The 13,539-nt window shown below is 34.5% G+C and overlaps 1 protein-coding gene across 1 annotated transcript in view; it reads right to left on the bottom strand.

Annotated features, from left to right (window-relative positions):
* MAP3K2 (mitogen-activated protein kinase kinase kinase 2) overlaps window positions 1-13,539 on the bottom strand; it is a 94,718-nt gene that overhangs the window by 31,202 nt on the left and 49,977 nt on the right. Inside the window, exons 2-5 of the mRNA XM_042954104.1 lie at window positions 6,924-6,992; window positions 3,180-3,298; window positions 2,507-2,547; window positions 1,161-1,260 (exon numbers count right to left, since the gene is read on the bottom strand). Of these exons, the coding sequence (XP_042810038.1) occupies window positions 1,161-1,260; window positions 2,507-2,547; window positions 3,180-3,298; window positions 6,924-6,930 (267 nt within the window). The 5' untranslated portion in view covers window positions 6,931-6,992. The remainder of the gene's footprint in view (window positions 1-1,160; window positions 1,261-2,506; window positions 2,548-3,179; window positions 3,299-6,923; window positions 6,993-13,539) is intronic.

Raw genomic sequence — 13,539 nt, 5'->3', positions numbered from 1 at the left:
AGGGGGGTGGTCCAGAACACAGAGCTCCTCAGTGCCAGATGAAGCCCTTAAAACCACATGTACTGACACACAAACATAATGATCTAATCATGTCCTAAGCAACTTGAAAATAATCCTTTAAAGTTTTAGCTAAACTGTCTGACTACCAAAGCTCTATTGTCTATACACCCAAATGTAGAGTATGAGAAAAAAAGACAGTTCATCAAAACGTAGAGTGTACACATTTTCCAAAGAAGACATCCAGATGGCAAACAGACACATGAAAAGATACTCAACATCGCTCTTCATCAGGAAAAGGCAAACCAAAACCACAATGAGATACCACCTCAAACCTGTCAGAATGGCTAAAATTAACAACTCAGGAAACAACAAATGTTGGCGAGGATGTGGAGAAAGAGGAACCCTATTGCACTGTTGGTGGGAATGCAAATTGTTACAGCCACTCTGGAAAAGTGTGGAGGTTCCTCAAAAAAATTAAAAACAGAACTACCCTACAACCCAACAATTGCACTACTAGGAATTTATCTAAAAGATACAAAAATGTTGACTTGAGGGGGCACATGTACCTCAATGTTTATAGCTATTCCACTCATTGTGGAATTTGAGAAAATTTAACAATGAACATAGGGGAAGAGAAGGAAAAAGAAGATAAAAATAGGAGAGGGACACAAACCATAAGAGAATTAAATACAGAGAACAAACTGAGCGTTGGGAGGAGTGGGTTAAATGGGTGATGGGGGCATTAAGGAAGGCACTCTTCAGGATTAAGCACTGGGTGTCATATGTAAGAGATGAATCACTGAATTCTACTACTCCTGAAGCCAACACTATACTGTATGTTAACTTGAGGATAATTAAAAAAAAAAAAAAGTACACAGAGTGAAAATAAAACATAAATAAGCAGCAAACTTCTAAGTAATACGTATGTTTCCTCCCTCAATATGTTCTCATTCAATTACTTGCACAGTAGTGTCTTTAAATCTTTCCACAATGGAAAACACACAGTTCAGTTAGTTAAAATTTACAAATTTACGTGTTTTGTTTCTCTAGCATACCATATCCTTATCAATTTCTAAATAAGTATTCCTAAAACAATCTCTTAAATGAATATACTACTTTCCAAAATAAGAGCTATTGAAAGTTAAACTGTACATGTTTACCTCATTGTTGGTATAATGGAGATCCATAGACTGTCCAAAGGCAGTTTTAGCCTTAGATCTCAGATCTTCCAGTTTAACTGGTCTGGGGAACTGAAGGATTCTATGTGGACAGAATTTTAAGATTATTAAAGAGCAGCTGTAAAATGTTCACTGAAAAAAGTGATTAAAATTAAACTTAACTATGTGACCTCTGTATAATGGAATGCAACAAAACTATTAAAAGAATAAAGTTGTTTGTTCTTTGGAGATTCAAATTTTGATTTCTGTACCTTTATCAACTCAACATTTCTGAGGACCTATATATCATGTAAGCATATCCCCAAAATAAGTATTTTTATAAAATTAAAAATTTTTAATTCTAGTATTTTCTTCCTATGTCTCAAAAGATTAGCCTATGCTGACCCTGGGAGCAAGCACCTAAGCTTGGAAATTACTATATTAGACTGGAGTATGCGGGAGGGACCATGTTTGTTCTGCTCACTTTATTCCTTTATGGTCCAATACTTACAGTACTTAATAAATAATGCTCAATGAATGGAAAGAATTGAGAAAATATCCATAAAAGAATAATAGGAAAAAAAGCACGTTGGACAAGTGGATGGTATATGTGGTATATCCAATTTTGTTGACATCTCTGTATAAAACATTTTTACATCTTCAGGTTATATGACTCATGAGCCTGTTTAAAGCCCTTAAAATGGATGCTTTTTCACTAACTGGATTTAATGAGACACCAATAACAGAAGTGAAATCCCATCTTCTCTATCTCCTATTAGGCCTTGTTAACAATTTTGTTGTCAACCACCACCACCACCACCACCACCACCACCTCTACCACTGCACTAAGATACAGATACCCAATGGAAGGCTAGGCTTATCCCTCTGCTAATTAATTTACAGCCACCATTCCAATCATCTTCCTCAATGTTACTAATCAAATATACGTCATATGACTGAGGTCTCTTGAGAATAATCAAAATTATGAATGTTAAATCCATGTACATAAGCTTTATATAATATCTGAAGGGACAATACAATTATGATAAGGAGAAATATACTTGATTTCCACTGAGTAAAAATAAAAGGAAATAGTAATATTTAAAGGCTGTATTATCCAAGATTTTTTTATTTCCTAAAATAAAAACATTAATAATTGTTACTAAACTTTAGCCTAAATTTTGACACTCTATTATAAGTCTAAGTACATGTTACACATTACCAAAGGACTATTCCATTCTCAATTTGTAAGCCATCAACTTTCACTAAAGTCCAGAAAAAACTTTTAATGGTTTTTATGACTTATTTGATTAAATCAATAAACTGGCATATAGTGTTTCTTTGCTTACCTTTTCTCCCCTCTGTGTTCAAATTTGACTCGCACATCATTCTGTAATGAAATGATAAATCATTTCAGAGATCAGATAAAATTTCTACAATTTCTAGATAGTTTTTTCTTAGTCACTCATTTTTTTTCCCCTTAGTCACTCATTTAAAAAAAAAAAAGCAGGGGGAAAGGAGGTTTCATTTTCAGTGTGAACTCCAATCAATTCATAATGTCTGTCAAAGAGCTGAGTTGAGAACTGTGCTGCTGACTCTGGACTGAAAGCAAAGAGCACCAAAATCTCTTAGTGATCATGCCTATGAGACCCTTGCTAAACCTATGAGAGGGAAATACAGAACATTGGATTCCCACTTTTCGTGTTGGACATCTCAAACAAATTTGAGTTACAAAAATCAAAATGATGCTCATTTGTAAACAGAACAGACTATTTTAAATAAAAACAATTTGTTTATCTTAAGTGCTTTAAGAATGGATGAAATATCAGTATTAGAGGGCAGTTACTACATTCAATGAAAACTCTACCATTTTTAAAAACGCACACCCATTAGGAAAAATGTATGACAAAAAATATTTGATTCAAAAATGTAAAAGACAAACACTTTAAACAAACCCTCTATAAGATTAGGATATTCAAGGCAAATAATTCATACAATAAAAATATGTGTTTATTAGAATACCTGCTTTTTTGGTGATGACGATTTTGTTTTTCTGGTTTCCTGTAAAGATAATGCTGGTCTACTGGCTTTATGAAGAACAGCCAAATCTTGCATGATTGAGTTCAAAGCTTGCTGATCATCTAGGTATTTTTAAAATAATAGATGCAAAGAATCATAATTTCAATATGTATTTATCATAGACATCAAACACAAATTTGATCATGAAATTTAATGCAAAATGCGTTAATTTAACGCAAAAATGCATCTAGAACATTTTCAATACCTATACTTCTATTATTTTGGTGAAATAAAATTTCCATTATTTAAAAACTGAATACAAGTAACATTAAAACTGCACTAGACTCAAGCACTAGCATCATACTAGATGTTTACACATGAGACATTTATAGGCAAGATAAACTCATTCTGATTCTTCTAATAATGTAACATCCTAGTGTATGGGTGTTTGAAAACAGCCCCATCATGACAAATTACTTTCTGTGATTCCTAAATAAAACATCAATAGAATAGCTAAAATTTTAATTGAAGCTAGTAGGGAAAAAATAAATGACTTTCATCATTATTTGGCATTTATGTTCAAAGTACAGAATTCCTTTTAGAGATTTTAATCAGTATTTCAAGTCAGAAACAAAAGGCTTTATTCTGTGAATAATAAATGACCTACTGATATTTGTAAGTACTTCCTCACCATAAAGTTCAACAAGACTATATTTAATAGGCTGCTTAAGGATCTCAGCCAGTAACAACTTAAAATGTAACAATGTAAGAAAAATGCATTCCTTTAAAAAAAAAGGGGGGGTGAATCCATAAAACTGAGTGAAAGGATCATGAACTTTTAATTTCTTCCAAATAAATCAAAAATTTCTTTCTAAGACTGTAAGTCTGAGTCTCCTAGTAATACCAATTATATGCTCTCTGGGAAAGTTTGGAGATAATTTAATTGATTTTCACTAGTAAATCACTAGAATTAAACCAATTCTACTAATGATAATCAGCAAATAATCAATAAAGGAATTGAAGGACTTTTACAGATTACATTTTAAGATGTAACCATTTTGGTGAGCAATAATTTATGTTTCAGAGTAGTAATAATTAAAACATGCTTTACCCTGTAAAGAGAAATCATTAAAAAGAATGTGGCAATTCAATGGCTTCATCAGCCTTTCAAACACACAAAATAGCTGACTTTCCTAATGTATTAATTTTTTTATAATACTCAATATATTCTGCTCTATAATGAGACTGCTTGCATATTAAATTAAAATTAAAATTAAAATTAATGCTGCCAAAGGTTTTATCAGTAAATTCAAGGTTTAGAGAAAATTTTATAATCCTTCACAAAATATTCTTTGTAAAATACAATTTCATCACGTCACCATAGCCAAACAGCAACTGAGCCAGCCAGGTATAATGTAATCACAAAGTGTGTTCTGTCCACAGGTCCAAGCCAGAACATGTCATTTATTGATAAAAATAAATCTGCCCTTAGGAAAAAAATAAGCTGAGAATGATCTCAACTGGAATAAAATATTCTCATGTAACCTTCTCGAGAAAGGTAAGCTCTTTAATCCTAACTGGATTTTTAAGTATTTAATACTTTTAAGTATTCGAGAGAGAAGAACTCGAAAAGTTAAAAGTACATATATATGTTCTAATTATTTTCTTCATTAGAGAAAACTTAAACACTTGCATTTAGATATTTTCCCATGTTTAATATCACAATACCAAAATGAACAGATGCCTGGCTTAAATCTCTTATCATATTTACATATACTAATTTCCTTGTTTAAAAAAAATGAGTATGGGGGTGCCTGAGTGGCTCAGCTGGTTAAACATCTGACTTCAGCTCACTCAGGTCATGATCTCACAGTTCATGAGTTCGAGCCCCACATCGGGCTCTGTGCTGACACCTCAGAGCTTGGGGCCTGCTTCAGATTATGTGTGTCTCTCTCTCCCCCTCTTCCGTTCGCACTGTCTCTGTCTCCCAAAAAATGAATAAACGTTAAGAAAAAAAATTTTTTTAATAAAAGAAGTAAAAAATAAAAAAACAAGTACGGCTTCCTATCATAGATGTAAAAAAGTAAGGAGGACCATTTTAATAAAAGTAACTTCTCAGTGAGATGACATGCAAATAAAGGGCAATTTAACTGAGTTCCTTCTTTTTCCGGCTTGAAGAAGAATCACATGATATACCTAAGTACCCAATAAGAAACTTACTTTGAGGACGCTGACAAGATGTAAACTAACAAATTCACAAAAGATCATGCAAAGTGGTGAACATCCACTATAAGCACTCTTGTAACAATTCTTAGGCTGCTTTACTCTATCAAGAATCTCTGTGGTGGTCGTTGGTACTAGGCAGATATGACAGGTTATAAATTTCTTAAAGATCATGAGTTGATCAAACAGGCAATGAGGATGCCTACAGGAGGAGGCCAGAGTCTGACCAAAGGCACACAGATGAAGCAGTGGGTGTCTGACATGCTGAAAAGACATTTACCTGAACACAAAAACAAATTATTTGGGAAATAATTTCAATAAAATCTTTTATCAGAAAGGTTTAGATTCCTTCTATGCTTATTCATTATGCTTGTAAAATAATTACAGGAGAACATCCGCAATCTAAAATTCAAATACCTATGATTCATACTTTTAAATATTCAGTTTTCTGTGAATACCTTTGTATAAGTTTTTAAGCAATGACTATTCCTTGTGTTGTTGCTTACTATAGTGAAGTGTTATTTGAGAAGGATGGTACAACTGGATTTGATTAATACACAGCTCAGACTGCAAGTGAGAACAACCAAAATGAAAAGATGATAGGAGTTCAGTAAAAGATATCCAATTTGGAACTGGAGGTGAAGCTGGGCGGAGAATTTGGGCCACATGATGGCACTACACACATGGTTACAAAAAGAGAAATGAAGAGAAATTTAAAAAGCAGGAAGGTGAAGCTTCGGCTTACACACTTGCCACAAGGAGACACACTGAAAATGTACAGACCCTCCACTAAAGAACATTGACAAATTTAAGCTCTTTAGCCTATACTGTCACATATATGCATGTAACAGTGAATAATAACGTTCGTTAAACAAGTGATAAGAAAAATGTGACAAAGATAAACATGAACAAGTATATGTCAGAATTAAGAAAATGGGATCAGTCTAGATTGAAAAACTTAGCTTCCAACTACTCAGTCCATTTTTTCCCATTTAGGATGGGGTGGGTGCCATTTGGTCCATTTATTTCTAGTGTTTCCCTGTCCAATCCTTGCCTCACGTTGGAAACTTCAACAAGGGGAAAAGGGGGAAAAAAAAGTAAATAACCTATAACCCACTCCCATACTTTAGGAAAGCCTCCCTTGCCATTAACATTATGATACCACATTACATAGTTGGGTAGTTACAACAATTCATTCTTCAGCATTTATTCAATCTTTACAGGTCAGGTTTTCTTATCTAGTATTCTCTCTGGCCATTAGACTCTAAGCAAATCTCAATCCATTTTAGCAGTTTATTTTGAATGTCCCTACTAGGATATCCTGCATGAAATGGTCATTCCAAATATGTAAGTTAACTGAAAAAGTGCTTTAATCTAAAATCTATTAAATACAAAACATTACAGAAGTCTATTACATCATAAAACTTCTTTATAAAAATGTTTGGTCATACACACAGAGAAAAATTTTTCTTCCCCATTTTATCCTTTAATTATAGATGAAAATTGCCTTTAGTCTGAACTCACCCATCATGGCAACCAGCTCAACAATTTGAAAATTAGGAAAATGGTTCTTCCATCAGCATTCTTTACTGCCTGAGGAGAAAAAAAGATAAACACATTTAATCATTAAAAAAAATATATATATACATGGCAAAAGGAACTCTGCAGATATGATAAATTAACAAATTTAAGATAAGAGGATTATCCTGGGTTATTTGGCTGGACCTAACATAATCACAGGGATCCTTATAAATAAACAATCAGCAGGAAAGTGTCAGAGTGGTACTGCAAAAAGAATAGCTTGACCACTCATTGTTGGCTTTAAAGACGGAATGGGACAGCCATGAGCCAATGAATACAGGCAGCTGCTAGGATGTGGGAAAGGCAAGAAAAATGCATTTTTCTCTACAGCCTCCAGAAGAACCATAGCAATGCTGACACCTTGATTTTGGCCCAGTTAGACTCATTTTAGACTTCTGACTTCCCAAACTGTAAGATGATAAGATGATTTATGTTGTTTTAAGCCACCAAATTTATGGTAATCTATTATAGCAGTATGTAATGGAACACCCAGTTTCAAGAGCTTGCTAGAGAACTCAACAGACTCAGTGACACAGTCGTACTGACAGCTATAATTTACTATAGCAAAAGGGTACAAAGCAAAATAAACTAAAGGAAAGGGCAAACGGGGCAAAGACCAGGGAAGGTGAGGGCTAGCTCCTAAGGATCTTTTTTTAATAAAGTCATATGAGACCTTTAATTCCCCCCAACCCCAGAAATCAGTTATGACAACACCAGGAAAAACTGGAAACTCTGCACTGAGGGTTTTTATTAGGGACTGATCAATACATACCCTCTGCCTAGCATACACCAAAATTCCTAACTCCCAGAAGAAAAGCAGCTATTCAGCACAAACTATACTGTTTGTATAAGCAGTTTAGGCACAGCGAGCATTCTTATCAGTTAGGCAGGTATGGACCCTGGTAAGTTCTCAGATGCTAGCCAAGGGTGGATCTTTTAAGCAGTTCTTTCTAAGGATATGCAGTGAGGCCTACCATGTTAACTCTTCTCCACAAGCAAAACAAGAAATACACAGGTTTAAAGAAACTGCACAAAGCAATAATATGAAGTGTTTTGTTGGGCACACAAGATACAATAATATAACTTATATAACAGTAACAGCACAAAGGGGAAGAATGGTGTTATATGAAAGTGTTTGCATACCACAGTAATTAAGATGGTATCAACTCAAACTATAATGATTTTTTGGTTTTTGTTATTTTTTTTTAAGTTTATTTATTTTGAGAGAGAGAAGGAGAGAGAGAAAGCATGCAAGGGCAGGGGAGGGCAGGGGGGGTGGGGAGAGAGAATCCCAAGCAGGCTCCACACTGTCAGCACACAGCCTGATATAAGGCTCAATCCCATGAACTATGAGATCCTGACCTAAACTGAGATCAAGAATAAGATGCTTAATCCACTGAGCTACCCAGGTGCCCCCAAACTACATTGTTTTAAGTTATTAATTTTAATATCCGGAGCAACTGGTAAAAATAAACTTTATAAAAGCGGCAAAAGAAATAAAATTAAATTAGCATACTAGAAAATATCTAACACAAAAGAAAGCAGTAACAGAAAAATGTGGTACAAAATGGATACAACACATAAAACACAAATATAAACAAAGTAGCAGATGTAATTCTACCCATATGTAATTACATTAAATATAAGTGGAATGAACAAACCATTTAAAGGATAGAGATTCGCACAGTAGATTAAAAAAACATGATCAGGTGCGACGCCTGGGTGGCTCAGTCAGTTGAGCATCTAACTTCAGCTCAGGTCATGATCTTACAGTTCGTGAGTTTGAGCCCTGCATCGGGCTCTGTACTGACAGCTCAGAGGCTGAAGCCTGCTTCAGATTCTGTGTCTCCCTCTCTCTCTGTCCCTCCCAGCTTGTACTCCATCTCTCTCTCTAAAATAAACAAACATTAAAAAAATTAAAAAGGAAAGAGAAGAGAAGAGAAGAGAAGAGAAGAGAAGAGAAGAGGAAAAGAAAAGAAAAGAAAAGAGAAAAAACATGATTGGGGCGGGGCGCCTGGGTGGCTCAGTCGGTTAAGTGTCAACTCCTGGTTTCAGCTCAGGTAATGATCTCATGGTTTTGTAAGTTGGAACCCCATGTTGGGATCTGTGCTGGCAGTGCAGAGCTTGCTTGAGATTCTCTCTCTCCCTCTCTCTCTGCCCCTCCCCCATCAGCACTAACATACAAATAAACTTAAAAAAAAATAATAACATGATCCAACCATATGCTGTCCACAACTTTAGATTCAAAGACAAAACTGAAAGTAAAAAGATGGAAAAAGATATACCATGCAAGCAGTAGTCAGAAAAGATCTACAGTGCTATACTAATAGAAGACAAAAGAGAATACAAAAATCGTTAGAGACAAAGGAGAACACTTATAATGAAAACATGGCCAGCTCATCAATTATAATTACTATAATATAGTATATACTATACTATAAATATGTATGCATGTAACAATAAACTCAATATACAGGAAGAAGAAAATTACAGAAATTGAAAGAAGAAATAGATCATTCAAAAATAATTGCTACAGATTTCAATGCCCAATTTTCAACAACAGATAAACAGAAAAATCAGTGAGAAAACAAGATTTGAATAACACTATAAAACTTCCACGGAACACTCAACCCAAAACACATTCTTCAGAAATGCACACAGAACATTTTCCAAAACACACCATGTTAGTCAGTAAAACTAATCTCAGTAAGTATAAATGGACTGAAGTTATATGAAGTCTGTTCCCTGACAACAATGCAATGAAATCAGAAACAGAAGGAAATTTGGGAAATTCACAAATATGTGAAAATAAAACACCACACTCCTTAAGAATCAATGGATCAAAAAAGAAATCATGAAGGAAATTAGAAAATGCTTTGAGATAAATGCAAATGAAACCAAAATATACTGACACTTACTAGATGCTCCTAAAGTACAACTTAGAGATAAATTTCTAACTGTAAATGTTCATATTGAAAATGAAAAGGATCTCAAATTAGTAACCTAAACTTCTACCTTAAGACCCTAGAGAAAGAAGAGCATTTGAAACCCAAACAAGCGGAAGGAAGGAAACAATAAGGATTAGAGTGGAAAATTAGCAAACATTTAGCTAGACTACCCAAGAAAAAAAAAGACACAAATAACTAAACTGAGGTATTAAAGATAGAGCATTATTACCAACCTTACAGAAATGAAAAGAATAAGATAATACTATGAACAACTGTATTTCCAATAAATTGGGTCACCTGGATGACACAAATTACTAGAAACTACCTAAACCAACTCAAGAAGGATCTGAATTCAATATAAAAATTAATGAGATTGAATTAGAAATGAAAACCTTTCTGCAAATAAAAGTCCAAACCACACGCCTTCAAACATTTAAGAAAAAACTACCACTATTAAAAGAGAGAGGACTAGAGAGAGAAAGAGAGAACTGAAGCTAGTATTACTGATTACTGATAAACCAGACAAAAACATTACAAGACAACTAGATCCCCAAGTGAACAGATATAAAAATCCTCAAGGAAATACTAGCAAACCTAATCCAGAACATTAAAAAAAGGGGGGGATTACACACTGCAAACATGTGGGATATATTCCACAAAAGGTAGGTTCAGCATACAAAAATCAATGTAATAAATAACATTAAAAAAGGACCAAAACATCATCTCAATAGACACAGAAAATGCATCTGCCAAAATCTAACTACCTTAAATACTTGAAAGACTAGAAAGATAAGGGAATTTCATCAAGGTGATAAAGGTCATCCATGAAAAACCCCACAGCTAACATCATACTTAATGGCAAAAGACCAGATGCATGCCCCCTTAAGATTAGAAACAGATGGCCAGTCTTACTACTCCTTTTTAATACTGTACTGGATACAGGACTAAAAGCACTCCTGTTTTTATAGAAAAACAAATAACACATAATTTTACTCATATGTGGAAGTTAATAAGCAAAACAAATGAACAAAGGAAAAAAGAGAGACAAACCAAAAAACAGACTACAGAGAACAAACAGATGGTTACCAGAGGGGAAGTGGGAGGGGATGGATGAAATAAGTGAAGGGAACTAAGAGTACACTTTAAATTTTTTTTTCTAATGTTTATTTATTTGTTTTTGAGAGAGAGTGTGCAAGTGGGGGAGGGACAGGGAAAGAGGGAGAGAGAGAATCCCCAGCAGGCTCTGCACTATCAGCACAGAGCCAGACATGGGGCTTGAACTCACAAACTGTGAGATCATGATCTGAGCGGAAATCAAGAGTCAGATGCTTAAGCAAATGAGCCACCAAGGCACCCCAAGAGTATACTTCTCTTGATAAGCAAAGAAATATACAGAATTGTTCAATCATTACACTGTACACCTGAAACTCATTTAACACTGCATGTTAACTATACTGGAACTTAAATAAGATTTTTTAAAAGTCACATAAAAAAATAAAATAAATTCAATTTATAGTATCAAAAAGAATAAATTACTTGGGAATATACTTAAGAAAAATAAGTCTTGTATACACTGAAAACTATAAAACATTATTGAAAAAAATTGAAGATCTAAATGTATGGAAAGGCATCCCATGTTCATGGATGAAAGACAATATTGTTAAGATGGGAATATTCCCAAAGTGATCTACAGATTCCACGCAATCTGTATCAAAATTCCAGTGGCCTTTTTTTTTTCTTTTTTTGCAGAAATAGAAAAGCTAATTCTTTTAAAAAAAATTTTTTTAATGTTTATTTATTTTTGAGAGAGAGAGACAGACAGAGGGTGAGAAGGGGAAGGGCAGAGAGAGAGGCAGACACAGAATCCAAAGCAGGCTTCAGGCTCTGAGTTGTCAGCACAGAGCCCAACATGGGACTTGAACTCACAAACTGCAAGATCGTTACCTGAGTGGAAGTCAGACACTTAACTGAGCCACCCAGGCGCCCCCAGAAAAGCTGATCCTTAAATTTGTACAATCCCCAGAAAAGCTGATCCTTAAATTTGGAAGTACAAGAGGCCCTGAAGAGCCAAAACAATATTGCAAAAGAAAAATAAAGTTAGAATATTCACACACCCTGATTTGAAGGCTTACTACAAAGCTATAGCAATCAAAACAATGGGAATACTGACGTAAGAATAGAGACTGGTGGAACAGAACTGAATCCAGAAATAAACCCCAACATCTACAGTCAAATGATTTTTGACAAGGTTGCCAAGATAACAGTGAAAGAACAGTCTTTATAAAAAATTTTTTTTAATGTTTATTTTTGACAGAAAGAGAGAGAGAGAGAGACAGAGCATGAGCGGGGAGGGGCAGAGAGAGAGGGAGGCACAGAATCCGAAGCAGGCTCCAGGCTCTGAGCTGTCAGCACAGAGCCCAATGCGGGGCTCAAACTCACAGACCGCAAGATCACGACCTGAGCCAAAGTCAGGCGCTCAACTGACTGAGCCACCCAGTTCTGGCAGTTCACTGGCACTGAACAACTGGATATCCACATGCCAAAGCCTTAAGTTGGACTCCCACCTCATATAGTATGCAAAAAATTAATTCACAATCGATCAAATACATAAACGTAAAAGCTAAATCCAAAAAAAACTCTCAGAAGGGAACAAAGGTATAAATTTTCATGACCTTGGATTAGGCAATAGTTTCTTAAATGTGACCCTACAAGCATAAGCAACAAATGGACTTCCTCAAAATTAAACATTTTTGTGCATCAAAGGACACTCTCAAGATAGTGAAAAGACAACTCACAGACTGGGAGAAAATATTTGCTAATTATATACTTGATAAGGGTCTAGGATACAAAATATATAAGGTCTCAATAATAAAACAACTAACCCAATTATAAAATGGGCAACAGATTTCAAAAGACATTTCTCCCAGATATAAAATAGCCAATAAGCACTTGAGAAGATGCTTAATATTAACAGTCATCAGGGAAATGCAAATCAAAACCACAATGGCATCCTACTAATTCACACCCAGTAGTATGGCTATAACCAAAATGACAGACAATGACAAGTGTTGGTGAAAATGTGGAAACACTGAAACTATATGAATCATTATTTCAATTCTTAGGTATATATCCAAGAATACTAAAAACATATAACCACACAAAAACGTTTACACTAATATTCAATGCAGCATTACTTAGAAGAGACAAAAAGATCATATAGTTTACTCAAGATCATAAAGCTGGGCAAAGTTAGGACCCTAATACCCACTTCTTATTTCTCACTTAAACTTTCTAGAATACTATGTGTCACTCCAGTTCACCTTTCAAGAAAATGGCTAGCATAGGAAATTCTCCTACCATACATATAGACACAGAGAATGTCACAAAATGGTTGAGAAGAATTTATTCAGTATATTGTCTTTCTACAAATTTAAATTCTCAACTGCCTTTTTCAATTTTTAAATTAAAATGTTGAAGACAAATCTTGACTAACCTCCAAAATAAAGTATTCTGAACACAAAATTTTTCCATTTAAATCAATAACATCTCTTTCAGGAAAAACAGTTAATTCCCCAAACCACAAATTAAATAAAAAAGGCATCAGTCTAATG

This window comes from Panthera leo, chromosome C1 (genome assembly GCF_018350215.1).
Source record: "Panthera leo isolate Ple1 chromosome C1, P.leo_Ple1_pat1.1, whole genome shotgun sequence".
NCBI lineage: Eukaryota > Metazoa > Chordata > Mammalia > Carnivora > Felidae > Panthera > Panthera leo.
Note: the sequence above shows the minus strand (reverse complement) of the source record. Positions and strands in the feature narration are given on the sequence as shown.